At 39.6% G+C, this 24,607-nt stretch overlaps 1 protein-coding gene across 6 annotated transcripts in view; it reads left to right on the top strand.

Annotated features, from left to right (window-relative positions):
* The first annotated feature begins 318 nt into the window (after positions 1–318).
* ZC3H13 (zinc finger CCCH-type containing 13) overlaps positions 319–24,607 on the top strand; it is a 145,183-nt gene continuing 120,894 nt past the window's right edge. For 4 of the 6 annotated variants that reach the window (XM_028161332.2, XM_028161337.2, XM_028161338.2 and 1 more), the window contains exons 1-4: positions 319–655; positions 5,097–5,222; positions 5,537–5,646; positions 10,124–10,235. In XM_028161332.2, the coding sequence (XP_028017133.2) occupies positions 5,106–5,222; positions 5,537–5,646; positions 10,124–10,235 (339 nt within the window). In that variant the 5' untranslated portion in view covers positions 319–655; positions 5,097–5,105. Of the gene's footprint in view, positions 656–5,096; positions 5,223–5,536; positions 5,647–9,841; positions 9,899–10,123; positions 10,236–24,607 lie in introns of all 6 variants that reach the window. The other 2 variants (XM_054719763.1, XM_054719764.1) reach the window with 1 other exon arrangement.

A 24,607-nucleotide genomic window follows, 5' to 3' on the forward strand; every position in this document is an offset into this window, starting at 1 on the left:
ACCACATTTACAACAGCTTATTGCAAGAACTAAGAATTAATGTAATAAAAGAACAAAACTCTTCCCTGACCGTGAATCGACCCTGACTTCCTGGTTCACAGTTTGACGCTCAATCACTGAGCCAGGCCGTCTGGGCTTAAACTTATTTTTAATTGGGAACTTGAAGGATCCTCTCCAGGGAACTCTCACAGAGACAAGCCAATTCCCACTGCCGCCTCCGGGGGCTGTGGGGGGCGTGCCCACGGGGGGCGGTGCCTGCGTGCTGACGTCTAATTTGGCAGCCGGAAGCTGCCTAGGCCTATAGGGGAACAGGGCAAACCCTCGACTTCCGGCGGCATTTTGAGGCGACCCTTCTGGTTCCCTGAAAGTGTTTTCGTTGGCTTTTCTTACTTTCCAGCGTCTCCTCGTTGTTTTTCTCTCTACGTCCCAGTCTCGCTTGATACTGGCGAAGCGGCTGGCGAGTTCCGCTTCTCAGCCGCCGCCGGCTCCCCTCGCCTGCCGAGGGCCGGTTCCCGGGAGCCGCGCGCGCACCTCCTCCTTGTTGGTGTCCTCCCGGGGCCAGGCGCGGGGACAGGGAGTCGCATCCCCGGCTCCTCCGAGCGGTGGCGGCGGCGACGCCTCCCGACTGTGCTTGCGAAGGGAGCGCGGGGAGGAGGTGAGCTTGAAGTGTGTGCTTCGGTGCGGGTCTCGGGGGGAGGCGTGGGGCGGCCCCGGGCTGGGAAGGCCCGCAGGAGTCTCCTTACCCACCTGGGACACGCCGCGATGTCGAGCTCCTCCTCTTAGTTCTGCAAAGGCTCCCGGGCTCAGGTCTCCCTTCTCGCCCTCCTTCTGGTTCCGGTGAGTTTGTCTGAGGGGGCGGGCGGGTGCGGATGAACAGGGCTGGATCTGAGGTGGGCTTGGGAACCCTTGCGTGGTATTCGCTTTTGAATGCAATGAAAGGCTGTGGGAATATAGTTTTAGATTTAGAAGCTCCCCCCCCCCTTTTTTTTTACGCATTCCAGACCTTTGGGGGAAAGTATCTTACTTTTGGTTTATTTGGTCCTATTTCCTGGCACTGACACCTTGACGATGTAGGGCCTCGGAGTTGAGGAGTGCCACTCGATCATCCTCACACTCCCGAGTTAGGCGGTGTGGCCGCTGTCGGGCAGAGACCGGGGAGAGGGAACGGAGGGTCCTGAGGTTTGGCTTTGTCTGATGTGTGACAGGATGATTCTTGTGGCCGCAGAATTACTCGGAGTTGATATTACTAACTAGTACATGTATTGGTAGGATCTTGTCTGTGGAGTCGAGTGTCAAGCTATTTAGTTATTTTGCGAGGTTTTCCGATAATTTGAACTACTTTGAAAACTATGGACGTATGCAATCTCTTCAGGTTTTTCGTTTTGTGAAAGAATAATTTACAAAGTTTAGAAAAGATCTTCACACCTCAAATTTTCAAAGTTCATGATACTTTGCAGTAAATCTTAATATGTTTATGCAGTACAGTCCAGGCATAGTTAGTCTCGTTCTGTAATATTTGAAATTACTGCCTTTAGTACCTAAGCGAAAGTATTTTGGAGTTTTGTGAACAAAATCTATAGATTTTAAAATAATTTCCAATTTCTTAGTGAAGTATTTAGATTGTAACATGACAATTTCAACAAGATGCTGAATGTTGATGCAGGTACTTAACAAATTGTTCTGTGAAAATAGTTGCAGGGTGAAACTAAGACTGGATCTGGTAGGATCCAGTTTTATCAAATACATGACTTTTGCTGGCTTCCTAATTATTGGTGATTTGAAATGAACATTGATTGCATATTTTAAGATATGCAGATTCATCCAATTTCCATATCTGTAAATCTTCGGGCAGATGTTATTTTAACTACCCCCGTACAAATTATCAGTGTTAATTTGTATTATAATATGCATTGTATTTACATATAGAAAGCAAAGTTGTTTAACTTACCAACTGGTATTTGAAGAAATGGTTTTCAGTGCTCCTTGGTTTCCCCATCTCCCCCAAACCTCTCTCCTTGTCATATAGAGTTAGAACTGTTTCAGCAGATATTTAGTAGCAGTTGAAACGCTAACTTGTGTTGATATATAAAGTGTCTTTTATTCTTTTTTTTTTTTGTAGTTTGTCTTTTGCAGTTCTGTTTACTTCTCTTTAGTGACCAGCATGGGATTTTTCTGTGCATAGTCTTTTTAACAAATTATTTTTTTCTGCACAGTGCAGCAGTATTATTGCCTTGTTCATACTTGTGTAGTCAGGTTAGTTTGGTCACTTCAGTTCACAATTCAGTTTGGAATTGTTTTAGTCTATTTACATATAAGTGATGTGCAAGATTGTTTTAGAAAGTTCTTTTTAAAAAATTCTCCCAGACTGCATCAAATAAACCTAATTTTTTTCTTTCAAAATTATGAAATATAAATATGAAGAGACCTAATATTTAACATAACCCTTTTTATTTTAGAACTGCAGTGGATAGGGATTTATTCTACTACAAGTTAGTACATTTATGTCATCTTAATTGTTTAATTATTTGACAATTTACTAATATTATGCTGCTGCTCATCAGATTATGCTTTCATTTTTGCTACTGGAAGATGAGACCTCAAAAAGTTGTGGTTAAGGATTGAAGAGAGCATACTAGAACTGATACATGTTTTATTGACAAGATTTCAGTCATTAGACCTCAGAAATAATTGTTTACAAAGAGGCTGCTGTATGTTTTTTCTTTCTCAGTCAAATTTATAGCATGAATTACAAACATGATGTTTGTATGTTTTTTGAGGGGGCGGACAGTTCCATTTATTGAGACTGTGTTTTATTGTGTCTTAATGATTCAAACTTTATCCCCTATTTTTCTTTTTCAATTGAAAAAATATAATAACCTCTGATCTTTCATTAACTCTGAAAATGAAGAGGAAAAATAGGAAAATACTGTAACCATAGACTCACCAGTGTCACTCTGATTTTAATAATGCTGCTGTTTGGGAAAGACATAATGTGAAGTGTGGTGGCAACTTAAAACCAAAGAAAAATTTGAAAACAAAACTAGAAAGAAAACCTTCAAAGACTCTGAGCTAAGGAAGACTTTAATATTTGCATTTTTAAAAAACTTATTGTTTCTAATTTTTCTCATTTACTCTGAAACATTTACTTCTTATTGAAGCCTCTGTAGATAGTAATTAAAAAAGCCCCTCTTCCCCAGTCAAATTTGCATTTTATTCTGTTGCGGTATTTACCTTCCTTTGTAGGCCCAAATTTTTAGATTGAAAATTCTAATTAAGTCACATTAGTTGATAACAGTTTAAGTTCCTTAATTACTGTATATGAGTAAATGCTTTTCTGGTGTACTTTAGATTATGTGTACATATTTAGACAAACAGGATATAAAGTATTATTTTTTGTATTCTGTGCAAGCATAAAGCATTTATCTATGCAAAATCATGAATGTTTCAGTAATATTTAGATGACTACCGATGAAAGTTCTTAGATAGATAGATGATCAGAAGAATTCCTCTTTCTTTCATTTAGAAAACTCCAGTTCCTACTTTTTCCCTTTTGCTTCAGATTTATTTTATTTTATTTTTTTAGTTAGGGTCTTCCTGTAACCTAGACCTGGTACTCAAACTCATTGGGACAAGGTCTGACACTGTTGGACTCTCTTGAGAAAAGAGGAGAACACACCTTTACTTCATTGCTGTTCTTCCTTAAGTTGGTAGACTCAACAGTAGCCCCGGGATAAGCACTATGTAGGTGAATCTTGAGAAGTTCTTATGTCACCTGTAAAAGCAACTTTGTCTCTGTGTGAAGGAACTTTTTTAGTGGCAAGAATACAAGGAGAGGGGCAATATGGAATTATTAGTCCTCACTTGATAGTCTGACATAGCAGTCCAAACCCTTTGAAATCTTTAAAGCTTATGTTAGGGATCTGGAATTGAAGAGAAGCTGTGAGACTATACAGGGAAGGAGAACAGTGCTGATCCAACCCGCAGGTTACAGAGCAAGAAGAGAAACAAGAGTTAATACCTGGAGCCCTCAGAAAAACACGAAAGAAGCTGACAGATGACCAGTGTTACAAGTATAATAATAATAGCTGTTGCCCCAACTGTGGAAAACACTACCATTGACTCTTGGAGGAGGGTGTATTGGGAATGAGGGCGTGTTGGGAATAGGCATGTGAGGACAGAACCATTTCAATGGATAAAATTATAAGGTTAGAGAGAAAAAATTATAAGGTTAGGGTTGGTTTTTCTGAGACAATGTGGTGGGATGGGTGCCTCTTTTCCACATTCCACATAACTAATAATAGCGAATAGGGAACTTTTAAAACTCATTTGATTTGAAGTTTATTAACAAATGTTTTTAAAATTAGTGAGCATTACAATGTAATCTATATGTTAATATTTATAATAACAAACTGAAACTTTAAAATGTGTTTTTGTTGTAACTTTTCCTATATGTTTTATTACATATTTGCTTTTCAAATTCTGCTCATTTTTAAATTATAAAATAGTGGTTTTCTCAGTTAATCAAAGCTCTACATTTTCTACCTCTTCATCATCTCCACTCATTGGCTTTAGTTCTTTTTGTTTAGTTAAAACAAATGGGCATTTGAAATTTTACCAACTTTTCCTTTGTAAATTCACATTTGGACTGAGAATAAGCTCAAGAAAAGTTAAATCAAAGATTGTCTTATAATACTGACTACATTATGTAGGGTTCACTGTATAGTATTTTACTTGGAAAACAGAGAGGAAAGGAGAGGGAGAGAGAGAGAAATATCAATGAAGAGAGAGAATCATTGGTCGGCTGCCTCTTGCACGCTCCCCACTGGTGATCAAGCCCAAAACCTGGGCATGTGCCCTGACCTGTGTCTTAGAAGATAACTTCTGTATACCTATATTTACTTGTGACCTCCTATTCCTTTATTTTTGTCCTGAGAAAAATCCCTTATACTTTTACAGTGTTATCTACAGTTTTATCTACTTGCAAGTTATGTGCTATGTGCTCAGTTATTTTAAATTGAAGAATTTTACTGTTTAGTCTCCTCTCTCTCTCTCTCTCTCTCTCTCTCTCTCTCTTTCTCTCTCGTTTTTTGTTAAAGTAGTACAAAATGTCAAAAATTAGAAGGAAAGTCACAGTGGAAAATACGAAGACCATATCTGAAAGCACATCCCGAAGACCCAGTGTCTTTGAGAGGCTTGGACCCAGCACTGGCAGTACAGCAGAGGTGAGTTGTCACTTGTACAGTCTCAGGGGTTCTCTTGCAATCCTTTTTTTTTTTTTTTTAAATACCGAATTGTATCGTAAAGGTGAACTGGTTGTAGGTATGTTGGTTCAGTACATTTTTAAAAATGTTTCATTAAAAGACTTGAAAAGGGTGATAGGGTTTGTGGGTTGTTTTTTTCTCTGATGTTTTATTATTTGGGGAGTAATGTATATCTCAGGTTATCTGCAATTTTGATAGCATTTGTTTTAATTTTCCACTAGCATCTTTTGTCCAGAAATAAATATGAAATTTACATAGTAATATCTGTCTCTTAGACACAGTGCCGTAACTGGCTGAAGACTGGCAACTGCCTCTATGGAAACACATGTAGATTCGTACATGGCCTTTCACCCCGTGGTAAAGGTTATAGCAGCAATTACAGAAGGTAAATTGAGAACTTTGAATTGTTCATATACAATTAGAAGATGGTTTTTATAGTTTATCTAGTATAAAAATCTGAAATAAAACCATATATTTGGTCAGATTTTTTTTTTATCTTGGTAGTAGTCTTGTTGATATGTAATCAAAGATAAGATCTTTTTAGTTTTAAATTCAATGTTAATAAAATGTTTGCTTTCAAGTTAACTTTTTTGTTCAATATTTACTTGTTTTGACAATAGATCTTTTTTATGATATATGTGTGGCTTACTTACACCTTCCAATTTTGTATTAAACTGCTGTTAAGGCAGAATTTTATTGCAGTTTAAATAGGACATCATTTTAGCTTTTTAAGATGTTCTAAATTTGAATCTTAATGACAAAAGACAATCTAATGCAAACTCTGAAGGTTAAAATGCATTTGCCAAATCCTTATCGCAGTGTATTAATGTAAATGAAAATATGTATTTATATGAGGATAAATGGAGCAATTTTGGACATCATATGCCTTTAATAAAGGCAGAACTAAATTAATTTTTCCTAATAAAGACCTTTTATTTTTCTTTTGGTTTCCTTATGATGATTTTATTATGGTTGGTGTTTAAAGATGTAGCTTAAGTAAAGTTTAAACTTTATTGGTAAAGAAATAATTTATCTAGTTTTAAAATTGGATATACTGATTGTTTTGGCTATAGGAATAGTATAAAAATTGAACATTAGGATTTGGAGATTTTGTGTGTGTGTATATAGGTTTTAAAGTTTAATTGAATTTAATATATTTTATTGATTTCAGAGAGGAAGGGAGAGGAAGAGAGAGAGAAACATCAGTGATGAGAATCATTGATTGGCTGCCTCCTGCACAGCCCCTACTGGGGATCGAGCCCACAGTCCGGGCATGTGCCCTTGACTGAAATCAAACCCAGGACCCTTCAGTCCACAGACTGACACTCTATCCACTGAGTCAAACTGGCTAGGGCTCAAGTTTAATTGAATTTAAAATTCAAACTTTCTGTTCACTTAAATGTTGCATATTTTTGTTTACTTGTGATGCTGAATCTTGTCTTATTTGTGTTTAGATTGTCATTTGTCTTTTCTCTTAATGAGGGGAGATTAATCTTAATAATTTTAATTACCTGTATAAACACATACCTGGTAAACAATTTCAGTAATATTAATGTTTTGTTTGTATTATTACTACACTTTTAATAATGTTTTAATTCATCTTTGAAATTTATTATTAACTGAGTCGATTTTTATTCAGGAGACAGTTTTGGGGAAAATGGCAAAGAAATTTATCTAAAGTAGAAAAAAATAGTATCATACTAGACTTAGCATAAAGGAATTTTTGTTACAATTTTGCCTTTTGTGTATTTTTTCTTTTATCTGATAACTTCTCTTATATTTGTGTAATTTACCTTTTTTGTAGGGAAGAAAGATAGTCATAATGGAATTCAAAGAAGGAAAGAAAAGCCATGTATTTCAGATATGCTTATTTAGTCAAAAGACATTTAAGTCATTTATTGAGCATTCATGGTATATAGAGTACTCTGTTAGATGCTGTTTAGGATAGAAACAGGTTTACAATAAATTTTTGTTATATACAGAAAACTAAGACAAAATTTACATGTACATCATAATTATAATTTAAAAGGTTTATGTACTGGTTTATAATAAGAATTCCGTTTTTTCATATTTTTTAATTGATTTCAGAGAAGAAGGGAGAGGGAGAGATAGAAACACCAATGATGAGAGATAACCATTGATTGGCTGCCTCCTGCATGTCCCCTATTGGGGATCGAGCCTGCAACCTGTGCATGTGCCCTTGACTGGAGTAGAACCTGGGACCCTTCAGTCTGCAGGCCAGTGCTCATTCCACTGAGCCAAATTGGTTAGGACTAAAGAGTTGCATTTTTAAGTTCAGCTTTAGCTGTTAAAACATTTAATATAGATCTATAAAATAAGCATGTAAATGTTAATTAGATCCTTTAAAGTGAGTTAACAAATTACTAATTCACTATGTGATCTGTAGTAATGATTGATACATTAAAGGAATTGATATGATTGATCAATTGTTACTTGAAATAGATGTGAATATTTATGTGATTTGTATTTATCATTTGAAAATATTATATATAATATTTTTTGATGCCTAAAGAGGGACATATTCTTTAATTTATATTGCCTTTTTTAAGATGTTCTGGGAATGTTCTTTAAAGGCAATATGTTTTCTATCTCTGTTTTGTTTTTCTTACTTAGTAATGGTGTGAAATAATTGAACAGCCATTTATCAAATTTCCAACCCTATCTAATAAAAGAGTAATATGCAAATTAACCATCACTCCGCTACACCCACAAGCCAATCAGGAGTGGGTATGCAAATTAACCCAACCAAGATGGCTGCGGCCACAGAGAGAGCAGGAGGGAGACTTGGGTTTCCCCGGCGATGGAGGAAGCCAAGCTTACCGCACACTCTGGCCGGTCCAGGCCTCCGATTAAGGCTACAAAGTTTCAATTGTAGAAGATAAATAAATCCCAGATACCAGGGTCTATGCTTGGGTTGCCAGGGGGTGTGGCCAGCCTTCAAACCACTACAGGCCCCTTGCCCAGGCTGCGCACGCCCCAAGGGAAGCCCCACCCTGATCCGGGACACCCTTCAGGGCAAACCAGCTGGCCCCCACCTGTGCACCAGGCCTCTATCTTACCTTATAATAGACAAATATGCAAATTGACCGCACCTTTCGCTACGCCCAAGCCACGCCCACCAAACAAGCCACGCCCATCAACCACGCCCGCCAGGAAACCATTGCAGGGACGTTGGGGTGTGGCGGAGCCCAAGGCCGGGAAAGCCGCCCGAGTCTTTCCCGGCCTTGGGCGCCAGCGGAGAGCCTACGCCATTGCAGGAGACCACTGGGGGTCGGCTCCTGCGATCGGTAGCAGGGACGCTGGGTGCAGCGGAGCCCAAGGCCACTGCCCGGGGCCAAGCCCGGACCCTGAAAGAAGGCAGAAGACGGTGGCCACAGCCAAGGCCTGGGTCCCCGGTGCCGGCAGAAAACTGGTGCAGGCAGCCAGGTGAATGAAGATCTATTGCACGAATCTTCGTGCACACGGGCTACTAGTCCTATCTAATAAAAGAGTAATATGCAGATTGACCATCACTCCAACACACAAGATGGCTGCCCCCATGTGATCAAAGATCCTTCCCCCATGTGGACGCAAGATGGCCACCACAAGATGGCCAGTAGGGGAGGGCAGTTGGGAGGGACCAGGCCTGCAAGGGAGGCCAGTTGTGGGTGATCAGGCCAGCAAGGGAGGGCAGTTGGGAGGGACCAGGCCTGCAAGGGAGGGCAGTTGAGGGTGATCAAGCCTGCAGGGGAGGGCAGTTAGGGGTGACCAGGCCGGCAGAGGAGGGAAGTTGGGGGCAAACAGGCTGGCAGGGGAGTGGTTAGGGAGTGATCAGTCTGGCAGGCAGAAGTGGTTAGGGGCAATCAGGAAGGCAGGCAGGTGAGCAGTTGGGAGCCAGCAGTCCTGGATTGTGAGAGGGATGTCCGACTGCCCGTTTAGGCCCGATCCCACCGGATCGGGCCTAAACGGGCAGTCGGACATCCCTCGAAGGGTCCTAGATTGGAGAGGGTGCAGGCTGGGCTGAGGGACATCCCCCGCCCCCCATGCACGAATTTCGTGCACCGGGCCTCTAGTTTAAATTATAAAGCATTACCAGTGTTGAATATAAATATGTGTATTTTTTTAAAAAATCTATAGCAGAATATAAAATCTCTGTCTAAAATATTGCTATGAATCCTTTATTTTTATTATGAAATCATTTTAAATTTAAGAAAAGTTATAAGAGTTACACAAAACTTCGCTATTTAACTTTGATTCTTAAGAGGCATAAAGTATTTTCTCCATTGTTGATGTTGTATCAAACTAAATACTTGTGTAGATGATTATACTGTTGCTTTTAGATTAATTTTGCAATGTCATGGTTTAAAACTTTATCTTCCTACTTTTGTTTTCAAATATAACTAATACAGGGTGGGGCAAAAGTAGGTTTATGGTTGTGAGTACTCAAAACACAGAGTTTACTCTTGTTTTATTATTTATTAGTTATTGTATTTTCCATATGAACAACTATAAACTTACTCTTGTTACACCTTGTATATTTATGTGATTAAATTGTTAATTACTAATTGTTTTTTTCTCAGCTCAGACATAGTTTCTTATTCATGTTACCAGTACCTGCCACCCCATGGAATCTTAAGGTATACATTTTGATTGGTATTGGGAGAAAATTTGTTAAGTGATGCTCATATTTTTTATGTTAATATTAAACTGAAACAAATTAATTATTTTTTCTGAAATTTAGGAGCCATGGGCAGTTAGAAAAATTATGTTGAGATTTGTGAGTTTATTTCTGCAAATATATTCTTATAAAATTATATATAAATATAGATTTTTGCTGTTTTGCTTTTGTTTTGTTTTTAAAGGTCACCAGAAAGACCTACAGGGGATCTTAGAGAAAGAATGAAGAACAAGCGCCAAGATATGGACACTGAGTCCCAGAAACGAAATATAGAGGAGTCATCCTCACCTGTTAGGGTAGGAATAAATTTCCCAAAGTAAAGTTAAATTTCAGTAGTGACCTGTCATTTATGTTCTATTTTAAATATTATCTTGTGTGGTAAATATATGGTAAATGTGTACTATTGCATTATAATGTTCTGTATAGATAATGTAATTTAGAGGAAAAAAATAGTCCTCTGGCAAAACTCATAATTCTGATTCTTTCACTTCTTGGTGGTAGTTAAGGTGAAGAGAATTCATTGATAGAGCTCAAGCTGAACTTCTTAAGGTTTCTTTACCTTGGTAGGGGTCATGAATACCTAAACATATTCTTAAGTTTTCAGAGTTTAAGCCAACCATCATATTCTGCCTGCTTCCAAGAATGAAGTGGCTTAAAATAGAACACTTAAAACAATGAAAGTAAGGCATGGTGGTAACAGAAACTGAACTAGAAAACTTAGGTAAAGGACATGTGACCACAAAATTTAGTGATGAATTCCTGGCAGTTAAGCTAAAGAGAAGCATAATTTATGATGTAGTTTATTGGATAGAAGGACACAGGTATTTGTTGGGAATGGAAGTCTTTTCCAGAGCTCCCCCCCCCCCCCCACAAGAACTGTAACAGATTTATTGAGATAGAATTAAAATACTGTATAATTCACCCATTTAAAGTATACACTTTCGTGATTTTTTTGTATATTCAGTCTTGCAACCATCACCACCATTAATTTTAGAACATTGTCATTACTTCCAAAAGAAACCCCATGCCCTTTAGCAGTCATCCCCTTATCCCTCCAACGTACCTGAAACCCTAGGCAACCACTGTTTGACTTACTATCACTGCATATTTGCCTGTTTCAGATATTTCATACAATATATTTTTTGTGTGACTAGCTTCTTTCACTTAGCATAGTGTTTTCAAGTTCATGAAAGATTATAGTGTGTATTCATATTTTATTCCTTGTTTTTGCCAAATATTCCATTGTATTAACATATCACATTTTGTTTATTCATTCATCAGTTGATGATCAATTGGGTTGTTTCAACTTTCTGACTCTTATGAATAATGCAGTTATGAATTATGAACATTCATATACAAGATTTTGAGTGGACATATTTTTCATTTCTCTTGGGTTTATATCTAGAAGTAGAATTGCTGTGTCATGGCTTAAACCTTTTTTAATCTCTATGTTTAACCTTTGGAAGAACTGCTAGATCGTTTTCCAAAGCAGCTGTACCATTTTACATTCTTGCCAACAGTGTACAATGTTTCCAATTCTCTACATCCTTGCCAACAGTTGTTATTATCTAACTTTTTGATTATAGCCATCTTAAGTGGGTGTGAAGTGGTAATCTCATTGTAGTTTTGATTTCCTGATGGCTAAATAATGTTGATCATCTTTTCATGGGCTTATTGGCCATTTGTATATCTTGTTCAAAGAAATGTCTGTTTAGATCTTTTACCCATTTTTTAAAATTGAATTGTCTATTATTGATTTATAACAGTTCCTTATTTTGGATATAAGTTTTTTATATATGATTTGCAAAAATTTCCTTTATACTGTGGGTTGTCTTCATGTTCTTAATGGTATCCTTTAAAGCACAAATGTTTTTAATTTAGTGAAATCTAATTTATTTTATTTTTTTCAATATTTAATTTATTTATTGATTAAGGCATTACATATGTGTCCTAATCCCCCCATTATTCCCCAACGCGCCCCCCCCCCCCCCCCCACTCAGGCCCTCACCCCCCTGTTGTCTGTATCCATTGGTTGGGCTTATATGCATGCATACAAGTCCTTTGGTTGATCTCTCCCCCTTATCCCCACCCTCCGCTACCTTCCCTCTGAGGCTGCTTCTCTGTCTGGATCTGTTTTTGTTCATCAGTTTATGTTGTTCATTATATTCCATAAAACAGTGAGATCATGTGGTATTTATCTTTCTCTGAGTGGCTTATTCAATAAGCATAATGGTCTCCCAGTTCCATTCATGCTGTTGCAAATGGTAAGAATTCCTTCTTTTTCACCACAGCATAGTATTCCATTGTGTAGATGTACCACAGTTTTTTAATCCACTCATCTGGTGATGGGCACTTAGGCTGTTTCCAAATCTTAGCTATGGTGAATTGTGCTGCTATGAACATAGGGGTGCATATATCCTTTCTGATTGGAGTTTCTAGCTTCTTGGGATATATTCCTTGAAGTGGGATTGCAGGGTCAAATGGGAATTCCATTTTTAGTTTTTGAGGAAACTCCATACTGTTCTCCACAGTGGCTGCAGCAGTCTGCATTCCCACCAACAGTGCAAAAGGGTTCCTTTTTCTCCAAAACCTCGCCAACACTTGTCATTTGTTGATGATAGCCATTCTGACAGGTGTGAGATCATACCGCATTGTCATTTTGATTTGCATCTCTCGTATAATTAGTGACTTTGAGCATGTTTTCATATGTCTCTTGGCCTTCTGTCTTCTTTCGAAAAGTATCTATTTAGTTCCATTGCCCATTTTTTTATTGGATTGTTTATCTTCCTTTTGTTAAGTTGTATGAGTTCCCTGTAAATGTTGGAGATTAAACCCTTATTGGTGATAACATTTGCATATATGTTCTCCCATGCAGTGGGCTTTCTTGTTGTTTTGTTGATGGTTTCCTTTGCTGTGAAAAAGCTTTTTATTTTGATGTAGTCCCATTTGTTTATTTTCTCTTTAGTTTCCATTGCCCTAGAAGCAGTATCAGTGAAGAAATTGCTTTGACATATATCTGAGATTGCACTGCCTGTGGATTCCTCTAGTACAGTGGTTGCAAACTCATTAGTCAACAGAGCCAAATATCAACAGTACAACCATTAAATTTGTTTGAAGAGCCAAATTTTTAAAACTTAACCTTTTGCACTCGGATGTCGAGTGTGACTTGACACGGTTAGCATTAGAATAAAGGAATCGAGAAAAAAGCAAGCGATTGCAAAGGGTTAAACTTCTTCTAACGCCACTTCTTCAAAATAGACTCGCCCAGGCCGTGGTATTTTGTGGAAGAGCCACACTCCAGGGGCCAAAGAGCCGCATGTGGCTTGGGAGCCGCAGTTTGCTGACCACGGCTCTAGTATTTTTATGGTTTCCTGTCTTATGTTTAAGTCCTTTATCCATTTTGAGTTTATTTTTGTGTATGGTGTAAGTTGGTGGTCTAGTTTCATTTTTTTGCATGTATCTGTCCAATTTTCCCAACACCATTTATTGAAGAGACTGTCTTGACTCCATTGTATGCTCTTGCCTCCTTTGTCAAATATTAATTGGGCATAGTGGTTTGGGTCGATTTCTGGGTTCTCTATTCTATTTCATTGATCTATATGCCTGTTCTTGTGCTGGTACCAGGCTGTTTTAAGAACAGTGGCTTTGTAATACAGATAGATATCTGGTATTGAGATCCCTCCTACTTTGTTCTTCTTTTTCAGGATTGGTACAGCTATTTGGGGTCTTTTTTTATTCCCCATGAATTTTTGGAGAGTTCTTTCTAGGTCTGTGAAATATGCCGTTGGTATTTTAATGGGGAGTGCATTGAATCTATAGATTGCTTTGGGTAGTATAGACATTTTGATGATGTTGATTCTACCAATCCATGAACACGGTATGTTCTTCCATCTGTTTATGTCTTCCTCTATCTCTTTTTTCAGTGTCCTGTAGTTTTTTGCATATAGGTCTTTTACCTCCTTAGTTAGTTTATTCCTAGGTATCTTAATTTTTTTGGTGTGATGCTAAATGGGATTGCTTTTTTAGTCTCTGTAAGTTCACTATTGGTGAAAAGAAATGCCATAGATTTCTTAGCATTAATTTTGTATCCTGCTACATTGCCGAATTCATTTATTAAGTCTAATAATTTTTTTATGGATTCTTTAGGGTTTTCTATGTACAGTATCATGTCCTCTGCGAATAAGGACAGTTTTACTTCTTTTTTTCCAATTTGGATGCCTTTTATTTCTTCTTCCTAACTGATCAAAATGGCTAGTACTATGTCAAACAGGAGTGGTGAGAGTGGGCATCCCTGTATTTTTCCTGTTCTTAGGGGAAATGGTTTTAGTTTTTGTCCATTGAGTATGATGTTGGCTGTGGGTTTGTCATATATGACTTTTATTATGTTGAGGTATGATCCTTCTATTCCTACTTTGCTGAGAGTTTTTATCAAGAAAGGGTGTTGGATTTTATCAAATGCTTTTTCTGCATCAATTGATATGACTGTGTGATTTTTATCTCTCAATTTGTTTATGTGATGTATCACGTTCATTCATTTGCGGATATTGTACCATCCTTACATCCCTGGGATAAATCCTACTTGGTCATGGTGTATGATCTTTCTGATGTACTGCTGGAGTCGATTTGCTAGAATTTTGTTGAGGATTTTGGCATCTATGTTCATGAGGGATATTGGCCTGTAATTCTCTTTCATTGTGTTGTCTTTATCTGGTTTTGGTATTAGGGTGATGTGGGCTTCATAGAATGAGCTTGGAAGTGTTCCTTCCTCTTGAGTTTTTTGGAATAGTCTGAGGAGGATAGGTTTTAGTTCTTCCTTGAATGTTTGGTATTACTCCCCTGTGAAGCCGTCTGGCCCTGGACTGTGGTATGCTGGGAACTTTTTGATGACTGCTTCAATTTCTTCCATGGTTATTGGCCTATTGAGATTTTTAGAATCTTCCTGATTGAGTTTTGGAATGTTGTATTTTTATAGAAATATGTCCATTTCCTCCAGGTTGTCTAGTTTGTTGGAGTAGAGTTGTTCATAGTATTTTTTTTAACAATCCTTTGTATTTCTGTGGGGTCTGTTGTTATTTCACCTCTTTCATTTCTGATTTTTATTTGGGTCTTCTCTCTTTGCTTCTTGGTGATCCTGGCTAGAGGTTCATCAATCTTGTTTATCCTTTCAAAGAACCAGCTTTTGGTTTCATTTATCTTTTGTATTGTTTTTTTGGCTCTATGTCATTTATTTCTGCTCTGATCTTTATTATCTCCTTCCTTCTGCTCACTCTGGGCTTTTCTTGTTGCTCTCTTTCTAATTCTTTGAGTTGTAGAGCTAGATGATTTCTTACCATTTTTTTTTTTTTTTTTTAGGTATGCCTATAGAGCTATGAACTTCCCTTTCATGACTGCTTTCATTGTGTTGCATAGATGTTGGATTGTTGTGTTTTTATTGTCATTAGTTTCCAGGGTGTTTTTAATTTCTTCTTTGATCTCATTGGTAACCCAGTAATTATTTAATAGCATGCTATTCAGCTTCCAAGTGTTGGAGTTTTGGGGATTGTTTTTATTGTAGTTTATTTCTAATATTATGCCATTATGGTCTGAGAAGATGCTTTATATGATTTCAGTCTTCTTGAATTTGGGGAGACTTTGCTTGTGACCCAATATGTGGTCTATTTTTGAAAATATCCCATGTGCTCTTGAGAAGAACGTATATTCCATGGCTTTGGGGTGAAATGTTCTGAAGATGTCAATTATGTCCATCTGATCTAGTTTGTCATTTAGGATTGCTGCTTCTTTGCTGATTTTTTGTCTAGAGGATTTAACCAGTGATTTCAGTGGTGTATTAAAGTCCCCTGCTATGATTGTATTTTTGTCGCTCTCCCTTGATATCTTCCAGGAGTGTTTTTTTTAATGTATTTGGGTGCTCCTGCATTGGGTGCATATATGTTTATCAGGGTTACATCCTCTTGTTGTATAAATCCCTTTAGTATTATGAAGTGGCCTTCCTTATCTCTTGTTATGGCCTTCACTTTGAGGTCTATTTTGTCAGATATAAATATTGCTACCCCAGCTTTTTTTTTTCATTTCCATTTGCCTGAAAGATATTTTTCATCCCTTCACTTGCAGTCTGTGTGAGTCCCTTATGCTGAGGTAGGTCTCTTGTAGACAGCATATATATGGGTCGTGTTTTTTTATCCATTCGGCCACTCAATATCTTTTGATTGGAGCATTTAGTCCGTTTATGTTTAAAGTTATTATTGAAAGGTACTTGTTTGTAGTCATTTCTATTTTTGTGCCTGTTTACTTTCTTACCTTTTTATTTCTCCTTTTTACAGCATTCCCTTTAGCATTTCTTGCATTGCTGGCTTGGTAGTGATAAACTCCCTTAGCCTTTTTTTTGTCTGTGAATCTCCTGATTTCCCCTTCAATTTTGATTGATAGTCTTGCTGGATAGAGTATTCTTGGATTTAGTACTTTGCAACACTTTGTATACCTCTTTCCATTCCCTTCTAGCTTGATATGTTTCTGTTGAGAAATCATTTGATAATCTAATGGGGGATCCTTTGTAGGTAACTCTCTGTCTCTCTCTTGCAGCCTTTAAGATTCTCTCTTTGTCGTGAACATTTGCCATTGTAATTATGACGTGTCTTGGTGTGGGTCTTTTGGGATTCATATTGCTTGGGTCTCTCTGTACTTGTGTAACTTTTTTCTTCCCCATATCTGGGAAGTTTTCTGTTATTATTTCTTCAAATAGATTTTCTAATCCCTGCTGCTCTTCTTGTCCTTCTGGCAGCCCTATTATATGTATGTTACTTCGTTTCCTGTTGTCCCAAAGCTTCCTTAAGCTCTCCTCCTGCTTTTTAATTTTTTTCTCCAGTTGCTGTTCAGATGGAGCTTGTTTCTCTACCTTATCTTCTAACTCACTAAATCGGCCCTCTGCTTCTTCTAGTCTACTGTTGAAACCTTCCATGGTGTTTTTGATTGTAGCTATATCACTTTTCATTTCTTCCTGATTCTTGCATAACTTGTTGATTTTCTCATCCATCCGGTATATGAATTGTTACAACCATTACTCTGAATTCTTTTTCTGTCATGTTGCATGCTTCAATTTCACTAATTTTCTTCTTTGGCAACTCCTCATTTTCTTTCCTCTGGGGATTGTGTCATCTCCCCATTCTGATTATCACCAGAAGGATCAAACGTAGAGTTGCATGGACCTGGGCTCTGTGCAGTGGGAGCTTCACACCACCCGAGTGTCACTGAAGTGCTCCGACCCTAAGAGGTGTGGCTGCCGTGGGTTGGTGGGAACCAGGCTCTCCAGGGTCAGTGTTACCAGTGCTCAGTGTGGTCTTGTGTACACACCTAGAATCAGGGACCCCGCCTGCACCATGCTGAAACAGAGACCCTGTTGGCGTGTGCAAAAAATCAGAGTCCCCTAGCGCGTGCCAGGAGTCAGAGTTCCCCAGTGTCTGCACCAAGAGTCGAGTATCAGCGTCTCTGTTGCTTCATGTGGCCTCTTGCTGAGAATCAGGGTCCCTGTGTGCGCATGCACCAAGAATTGGAGTCACTGGATCTTAGTGTGAATGCACTGGGAGTCAGGGATCCCAGGTGCATGTGATAAGAAATAGAGTCAAGTCAGTGGTGCTCAGTGCTGCCTCCCACCTGGAGAATCGAGGTCCTGGTCAGCTTGGGGGACTGGGTTGCATGGTAGCACTGTGTCGGCAGGAGGTCTGCTCCTGTGCTGCGGAAAACAGACTTCCGTGTGCGCTTGCCCAGAATCGAAGTCAGGTGGCACTGCTGCCCTGCGTGGGCTTTGGTTTTGGTTGCCCGATTGCATTGCGGGGAACAGATTCCTAGTGTCCGCACTCTTCCAGGCTCAAATTCCTGTAGCGGCGCTGCGGCCCATGCAAGGGATGGATCTGTCAGTTACTGTGGCGCTGCCTGCAAGCCTGTGGGGAGAGGGGATAGGCTCTGTGATTCACAGAAATCTGCGACCAGGATGTGTGGATTCTTGGTATCTGTGGGTCTGCAGCTATGGTCGCAGGTCTCTGTCCCCAGTGACTGCAGGGTCCTGATTTGTGTCTGAGACCAGACTGGGTGGTGCTGAGGCCAGGATCCTAGTCTCAAGCAGCTCTGTTTCTCAAGATGGCATGGTCTCTTGAAATCCAATTTATTTAAATGTTTGTTGTTTAAGAAACCATTGTCTAATTCAAGTACACAAAGATTAATGCCTATGTTTTCTTCAAAAAATATTAGAGCTTTAGCTCTTACATTTAAATCTTTGATCTATTTTGAGTTACTCATTATTTATAGTACTAGAGGCCCAGTGCACAAAATTTGGACACGGGTAGGGTCCCTAGTGGTTGCCAGCTGCTGGCCGAGGCCTTCCTTCATTCTGTGCTGCCCTAGTGGTCAGCACACATCATAGCAAGCATTCAAACTTCCAGTTGGTTGAAATCCCGAGGGGACACTTTGAAAACTAGGCTTTTCTATTATTATTTACTAGAGGCCCAATGCATGAAAATTCATGCACTTAGGAGGGTCCCTCAGCCTGGCCTGTGCCCTCTTGCAGTCCGGGACCCCTTGAGGGATGTCCATCTTCTGCCTTAGGCCCACTCCCCAGGAGATCGGGCCTAAGCTGTTAGTCAGACATCCCTCTGGCAGCCCAGGAGCCCTAGGGGGATATCCGACTGACAACGTAGAGAGTGGGCCTTAAGCCGCAGTTGGACATCCTTAGTTCTGCAGAGAAGGCGGGAGAGGCTCCTGTCACTGCCGCTGCGCTCACAGTTGTCAGCCTGGCTTGTGGCTAAGCGAAGCTTCCCCTTTGGGAGCGCATTCACCACCAGGGGCAGCTTCTGTGTTGAGCATCTGCCCCCTGGTAGTCAGTGCGCGTCATAGCAACCAGTCGTTCCTGGTAGTTCCGCTGTTGGGGTCAATTTGCATATTGCCCTTTTATTATAAAAGACTAGTGGCCGGTGCATGAAATTCATGCACATTAAAAGGGAATTAATTAGAGGAAATATTTTAATATCGCTATTTGTTCTTTCTCTATAATAGAAGTACCAGAGTTGAAAGAAAATTAGTAAAATGTATATGAAAATCTCCCTCCTGTAAGAGTCTGGGGCTCACCCTTGTGCCTCAAAATCGCGCAATAGCCAGACGCTGCCAGCCTTCCCCCTGTCAAGCCCCAACGGGCATGGGGCACAGCCTCAGGTCCCCCGTCAAACCTCACTGGGCGAGGGCACAGCCTCAAGTTCCTCATCAGCCCCGCCGGGTGGGGGGTGCGCAGCCTAGGTCCCCCATCAAGCCCCACTGGGCGAGAGGCGCAGCCTCAGGTTCCTCGTCAAGGCCCACTGGACGGGGGTCACGGCCTCAGGTTCCCCGGCCCCAGTGCGAAGGCACAAAAACCATTTGCACATTAGCTCTTTATTATATAGGACTAGAAGCCCGGTGCATGAAATTCATGCACGGGGATGGGTACCCTCAGCCCAGTCTGCACCCTCCAATCCGGAATCCCTCGAGGGATGTCCAAATGCCAATTTAGGACATCCCTCTCACAATCTGGGACCACTGGCTCCTAACTGCTCACCTGCCTCCCTGCCTGCCTGCCTGCCTCATCACCTGGTCACCCCAAACTGCCCCCCTGCCGTCCTAGTTGCCCCCAGCTGCTACCACCCACCGGCCTGGTCACTCCTAACTGCCCCTCCCCCAGCCTGGTCGCCCCTTACTGCCCTACTTGCCGGCCTGGTCACCCCCAAATCCTCCCCCCCCCCCACTGACCTGGTTGACCCTAACTGCCCCCCTCTGCCCGCCTGGTCACCTGCAACAGCCCCTCCGCCCCCCCGCCAGCCTGGTCGCCCCCAACTGCCCCCTCTGGCGTCCTGGTTGCCCCATGCAGCCCGCGGCTTGGTCGTTTGGTCGCCCCTCACTAATCCCCCTGCCAGCCTGCTCACCCCATGCAGCCTGCTGCTCAATCCTTTGGTCGCCCCTCACTAACCCCCCTGCCAGCCTGGTCGCCCCATGCAGCCTGCTGTTCAGTTGTCTGGTTGCGATGGTCACTTAGGCTTTTATATATATACATTATTATAGATAGTACTAGAGGCCCGGTGCACGAAATTCGTGCACGGGGGCCGGGGGTTTCCCTCAGCCCAGCCTGCACCCTCTCCAATCTGGGATCCCTCTCACAATCCAGGACTGCTGGCTCCCAACTGCTCACCTGCCTGCCTTCCTGATTGCCCCTAACCGCTTCTGCCTGCCAGCCTGATTACCCCCTAACCACTCCCCTGCCAGCCTGATTGATGCCTAACTGCTCCCCTGCCAGCTTGTTTGCCCCTAACTGCCCTCCCCTGCAGGCCTGGTCACCCTTAACTGCTCTCCCCTGCAGGCCTGGGTCCCCCCCCCAACTGCCCTCCTCTGCAGGCTTGATCGCCCCCAACTGCCCTCCCCTGGTGGCCATCTTGTGTCCACATGGGGGCAGCCATCTTTGACCACATGGCAGCCATCTTGTGTGTTGGAGTGATGGTCAATTTGCATATTGCTCTTTTATTAGATAGGATAGAGGCTGTTGCATGGGTGGGGGCCAGCTGGTTTGCCCTGAAGGGAGTCCCGGATCAGGGTGGGTGTTCCCTTGGGGCGTGGGGCAGCCTGGGCGAGGGGCCTATAGTGGTTTGCAGGCTGTCCACACCCCCTGGCGACCCAAGCGGAGGCCCTGGTATCTGGGATTTATTTGTCTTCTATAATTGAAACTTTGTAGCCTTGAGTGGAGCCAAGCTTCCTGCTTGCTCCGTGGCTGCAACCATTTTTGTTGGGATTTATTTGTCTTCTATAATTGAAACTTTGTAGCCTTAAGTGGAGACCAAGGCAGGCCAGGGCTGCGGAAACTTGGCTTCCTCCATCACAGGGGGCAATTCAAGCCTCCTGCTCTCTCTAGCTCTGTGGCTGCCGCCATTTTTGTTGGGATTTATTTATCTTCTATAATTGAAACTTTGTAGCCTTCAGCAGAGGCCTGGGCTGGCCAGGATGTGCAGGAAGCTTGGCTTCCTCCATTCCTGGGAAAACCAAAGCCTCCTGCTCACTCCGTGGCTGCAGCCATCTTGGTTGGGTTCATTTGCATACTCCTGATTGGCTGGTTGGCGTGGCTAATGGGTGTAGTGGAGGTACGGTCAATTTGCTTATTACTCTTTTATTAGATAGGATTAGGTAAGGATCCAACCTCATTTTTTGCATGTGGATATCTAGTTATCTTATTATAGTCTTCGTATGAAAGTTATTAATTAGTATAAGCAGCAACCTCTTTAACCTTTTGCACTCGGATGTCGAGTGTGACTCGACACAGTTAGCATCGGTAGCAGCTCTTTTTATACTCTTTGAATGTATCAATAATTTGAAATATAAAAAAATCCAAATAAATAAGTTTGTCTGAAAAGAAACTCCAGTTTTTTATTCTACTGCCGCGCTTTGTAAAATCTGGGGTATTTAAAAAATTAAATCCCGAGTAGAATAAAGGAATCGAGAAAAAAGCAAGCGAGTGCAAAGAGTTAATAATTCAAAACCTATAGAAGCTTTCCTATGGCTATTTTTTGATCCTTGATTTAAAAAAATGCTGTGTCACAGTTTTACGTATAGTTTGCAAAGACTTTTTTTGGGAACTTAATGTAATGCAGTTTTCTGTATCTCTCTAGGATCTAATATGGTAGATACATAATATTGTTTTAGATACCTCAAATAGTTGTTCTTAGGTGGAGGTGTGTATCAAAATTTTTTTTGGAAGAGAGATGGTCTTTTTTTAAAATACACATGTAAAAAAAAATACACATATAGATACTCTACTCCTGTTCTACTGAATTTTAATTTCTGGGTAGGGCCTGAGCATGTGTATTGCATTTTGAAATAACCTGTTGATTCAGAATAATGAATGGACTTTGTTTTTTTGCTGGTAAATGTTTAACAGTTACTTGGGGGAAAAAGAGAAAGCCATGCTTTGAAGGATTTGCCAATTTCTTTGGTGTAAATACTCTTATCATGATCAGTTTCAAGCTACCAAAGTATTGTTACTGAATACAAAGCTGGGAAAAGATACTGTTTCATACAATTCTATATTATTCTCACACACAAACATACATACATACATATGTACATACATACATACATATATACATATAGTAAGTGTAATTAACCACAAGAGTAAAATGTGCTGAATATTTAGGAAGTGAGTTTTGAGTAATTATTACCTTTGTCATATTATTTGTTTAATTTTTACTTGATATAATTTAATTTTTAATCATAGTTTTATTTAACAATAACTTGAACAGTTCTTAAAATTTAGCAGTTGGGCCTAGCCGGTGTGGCTTAGTGATTGAGTGTCAACCCATTAACCAAGAGTTACCGGTTTGATTCCCAGTAAGGGCATATGCCTGGGTTTTGAGCTCAATCCTCAGTAGGGGGCATGCAGGAGGTAGCTGATCTAGTATTCTCTCTCATCATTGATGTTTCTATCTCTCTAGCCCTTTCCCTTCCTCTCTTTCTAAAATCAATTTAAAAACATTTAAAAAATTTTAACAGTTGGCTCTTAATGTGTCAGTGTAAACTGGTTCTAGCACACTACTCATGGATAATAGTTAATGAAAAGGACAGACATCTCAATTTTATATTCTGAACACATTACTTTAGGAATTATTTAATACTAGTTGAGTTTTCTTTCTAAAATAAATTGGTTTTGGGTTTTTTAACAGGAGATGAACATCAGCAGTAGAGATATAGGTACTTAACGGGTATCTAAGTTTAAGTGTGTTGTTGATCATAAAGATTTATATGCTTAGCATCATAACAGTTTACATATTTATCATACCACCTTAGTAAAGGTTGGCATTTGATTAAGAACTTTAAAGCCTGATTTGTGCTTTCCCTAGATGAGAAAGCCCTCAAAGGCACTGAGCTTCATGCACACCTAAGGGATAGAGTCATAAGATTCTAGAATGGTCAGTTTTCAGGGAATTTGCTATCCAAACTTAAGAAAATATACTGTTAATAAGCTAGTGTATTAGGATATTCATTATTTTGAGTGATGACAGGGTAACAGCTGCTGATCATTTCTGTGATACATTTATACTGTAAGTGTAAAATACATCCTGAATTTCAAAAATTGATATAAAAAAAAGTTAAAAATCTCATTATTAAGTTTTATGTTGATTATGTATTATATTGACAATATTGTTTATATATTGGGTTAAATAAAATATACTATCAACATTTTAATTTTACCTGTTTCTTTTTTCTTTCAAATGTGACAAGAAGAAAGTCTTAAAAGTACACATGTGGTTTGCATTATATTTATATTGGAAAGAGCTGGTCTAGGTATTTGAACCAGACTTAAGACAATGAAACTGAATTTAACACAGTCAGAGGCTTATTTGAGGTAGAGTCAATAGGATTTAACGAGGAGACGGATTGGGTTTTGGTCCCTTTTTTATACTAGAATCATATGATCATGGACAACTAATTTTTAGCACTATTTACAGTACTTGTGCTGACACTAATAGGCTATTTTGAAACATTTATGAAATAATATATTACATTTTTATGGCATTAGATACTTTTAAACTATAGGACTTTTCAAATGCAGTAACTGAATTGTGTTTTCTTCTATATATTGTTTGGTGTGCCACTATTCTGTGGCACACCAAACAATATATATTTTTGTTGAACTGAAAAGAATAGGTATAATTTTGATTTACACAAAAAATAATAGTAATTAGTCACTCTTACTCCAAAGTAACCTTTAAAAAAATCATGTGCCTATTCTTGTATGTAAATTCTGGTACCAAGAGTTAACCAATCAGACATAATTTTATTATGCAACAGGACTGATAAGATGCAACTCTATTGTATGACCTGTGTATTTATGATTCAAGATTAGATGGCTATTGTTGCATTGGCTGTTGTCATTTTTTTAATTTGACAATCTAAAGGAAAAGAGGTCTCCACCACTAATTATTAGCAAGTATTGCAAGTTGTAAAAATTCTTGCACGCCCTGGCCAGTTTGGCTCAGTGGTTAGAGCATTGGCCTGCAGACTGAAGGGCCCCAGGTTCGATTCCAGTCAAGGGCATGTACCTTGGTTGCGGGCACGTCACCAGTAGGAGGTGTGCAGGAGGCAGCTGATCGATGTTTCTCTCTCATTGATGTTTCTAACTCTCTATCCCTTTCCCTTCTTCTCTGTAAAAAAACAATAAAATATATTTGCAAAAAAAAAAAACAATTTTTGCAGCACACCAGTTGAAAATCAATGATCTACATTATCAAATTTGTGGGTATAGTATTGTTAATAGTATTCTTTTACTGTTCTTGGGATCTATAGTGATGTTTTCTGTTTTGCTTCTAATATTGATAACTTATCTTTCTCTCATTTTCTTCTTAGCCTGGGTGTAGGCATATTGATTTTATTTATCTTTTTAAAAAACAAGCTTTTGACTTTATTGAATTTTCTCTGTCAATTGCCCATTTTTTATTTCATTGATTTTTTGCTCTAATTTTTATTATTTATTCTGATTGCTTTAGATTTAGTTTGCTCTTATTTTTCTAGTTGTCTAAGGTGGAAACTTAGATTATTGATTTTAGATCTTCTGTTCTACCATATGCATTTAATGCTATAAATTTCTAAGCACTGCTTTCACTGCATTCCACAA

Source organism: Eptesicus fuscus, chromosome 8, assembly GCF_027574615.1.
Source record: "Eptesicus fuscus isolate TK198812 chromosome 8, DD_ASM_mEF_20220401, whole genome shotgun sequence".
NCBI lineage: Eukaryota > Metazoa > Chordata > Mammalia > Chiroptera > Vespertilionidae > Eptesicus > Eptesicus fuscus.